Source organism: Caloenas nicobarica, chromosome 3 (genome assembly GCF_036013445.1).
Source record: "Caloenas nicobarica isolate bCalNic1 chromosome 3, bCalNic1.hap1, whole genome shotgun sequence".
NCBI lineage: Eukaryota > Metazoa > Chordata > Aves > Columbiformes > Columbidae > Caloenas > Caloenas nicobarica.
Genome location: NC_088247.1, coordinates 121637368 through 121639261, shown reverse-complemented (window position 1 = coordinate 121639261; position 1894 = coordinate 121637368). Strand labels below are relative to the sequence as shown.

At 59.4% G+C, this 1894-nt stretch overlaps 1 protein-coding gene across 1 annotated transcript; it reads right to left on the bottom strand.

Moving 5' to 3' along the window:
* Positions 1–456: 456 nt before the first annotated feature.
* On the bottom strand, positions 457–1526 carry NKX2-2 (NK2 homeobox 2). The gene is made up of 2 exons (XM_065632659.1): positions 1268–1526; positions 457–1016 (listed from the first exon to the last, which is right to left on the bottom strand). The coding sequence occupies exons 1-2, from the start codon at positions 1524–1526 to the stop codon at positions 457–459; spliced, it is 819 nt and encodes a 272-aa protein (XP_065488731.1).
* Between the last annotated feature and the right edge of the window lie 368 nt (positions 1527–1894).

Here is a 1894-nt window from a genome sequence, read left to right as displayed (position 1 = left end):
AACCACAGGAGCAGCGGCGGGGTTTCATTCTTTATTCTTTTTTTTTTTTAATTCTGACGATCTCTCCCCCCTCTTTTATTTTAGTTGTAGGTAGACAGGACCACTCTGAATGGCGCAAAAATTTCTGTAAACAATGACGCACAAAAACACCTCCCCACCCTTCCCCCCCGCCTCCCCCCGCAATGAAACCGAGCCCCCCAAAAAATGGAGGAGAAAAGAAACGGGAGAGGGAAAAAAACCATAATAATAATAATAATAGCAATAATAATAATAATAATAGCGTTCCCCTCTCCTTTCCTTCCCCCGCAGTTTTGATTTTATTTTTGGAGCATCAGTCTGTCTCTGTCTCTTTCTCTCTCTCTCTAATTTTTGTTTTTCCTCCTGTTTGTTGGTTTGATTTCGTATTTTCGTGTGTGTGTGTTCGTGTGTGTGTGTGTGCGCGCCCCCCTCCAGCCTTCACCAAGTCCATTGCTGTGCTTGTACCAAATGGTGTGCTGTGGGGTACTGGGGGTTGCTGGTAGCGCTGTACTGGGCGTTGTATTGCATATGCTGTAGAGACTGGGCGCTATAGGCGGAGAAGGGGATTCCGGTCTGGAAAGTCGCGGCTGCCAAGTCCTGAGCTTTGAGCGTGTGGCAGGGCTTGCCGTCCCTGACTAAGACCGGCACGGCCACCCGCCGCGGGGAGGGGAGAGGAGTCACTTCCATACCTTTCTCGGCCCGGGCCCGCTTCATCTTGTAGCGGTGGTTCTGGAACCAGATCTTCACCTGGGTGGGAGTGAGGCGGATCAGGCTGGCCAGGTGCTCCCGCTCCGGCGCCGACAGGTACCGCTGCTGCCGGAACCGCCGCTCCAGCTCGTAGGTCTGCGCCTTGGAGAAGAGCACCCTCCTCTTCCTCTTCTTCCCCGCGTCTCCGCCGCCCGCCGCCTCCTTCTCGTTGTCGGGCGACTCGTCGGCCGATGGCTCCGGGGACTTGGCGGAGGGGTCCTGGCCGCCGCCGCCCCCCGTCAGCCCGTGCACTGCGGAGAGCCGGCGGGGAGAGCCCCGTTAGCGGCGGGGGGGTCCTCGCTGCGCGCCCCCGCATCCCTCCCGCATCCCTCCCGCCGCATCCTTCCCGCCGCCCGGCTGCGGGCTCTGCCCCGCCGGGGGGGCCGCATGGAGACACCGTGGGGCTCGGCCAGACGTGGCGAGCGGCAACATCCTCCCGCCCCCCGGCCCCGCCGCCCCCGCGGGCGCTGCCCCGTCCCGGTCCCCGCGGCGTGGTACTCACGGGAGTACTGGATGCCCTCGGCGCTCGCCAGCCAGCGCGTGTAGGGATTATCACTGTTATCATAGAAAGGGTTCTTCAAAGGCAGCGTCTGAACAGTGTCCAAGGGGGTTTGTCCCAAAACTCCCGCTTTCTTGGGCGGCTCCGGCGCTTCGCTCTCCTCCTCGCCGCCCTCCGCGGCGGAGCCGTCCTCATCGTTGGTGTCGGGGAGGTCCAAAATGTCCTTCACCGAGAAGCCCGTCTTTGTGTTGGTCAGGGACATGTTCCGGCCAAATTGTAGGCAGGAAAAGTTGGAGGAGCAGCTTTGTCCGATCCGCCGTGCCACGGCGTGAGCGGCGACACCAGCACACGCACGGCAGCGGGGGAGGAGGCTGCGGGGCGGCGGCACGCGTGGAGGAGGGAAAAAACCAGAATAATCTGGATTTATAGAAAAATAATCGAAGGGGTTTGTGCAAAAGAAGAAACGGGGCCCCGGCCGCAGCGGTGGATCTCTGCGGTGGTGGTTTCTACGGGCTTGTTCTGCCACGGGGGAAATTCCGAGAGCGGGAGAAGCAGCTGGCTTCGGAAATAGTTTGTAACTCCAGGGGAAAGGGGGAAAACACGCCAAAAAAAAAAAAAAAGGAAAAAAAA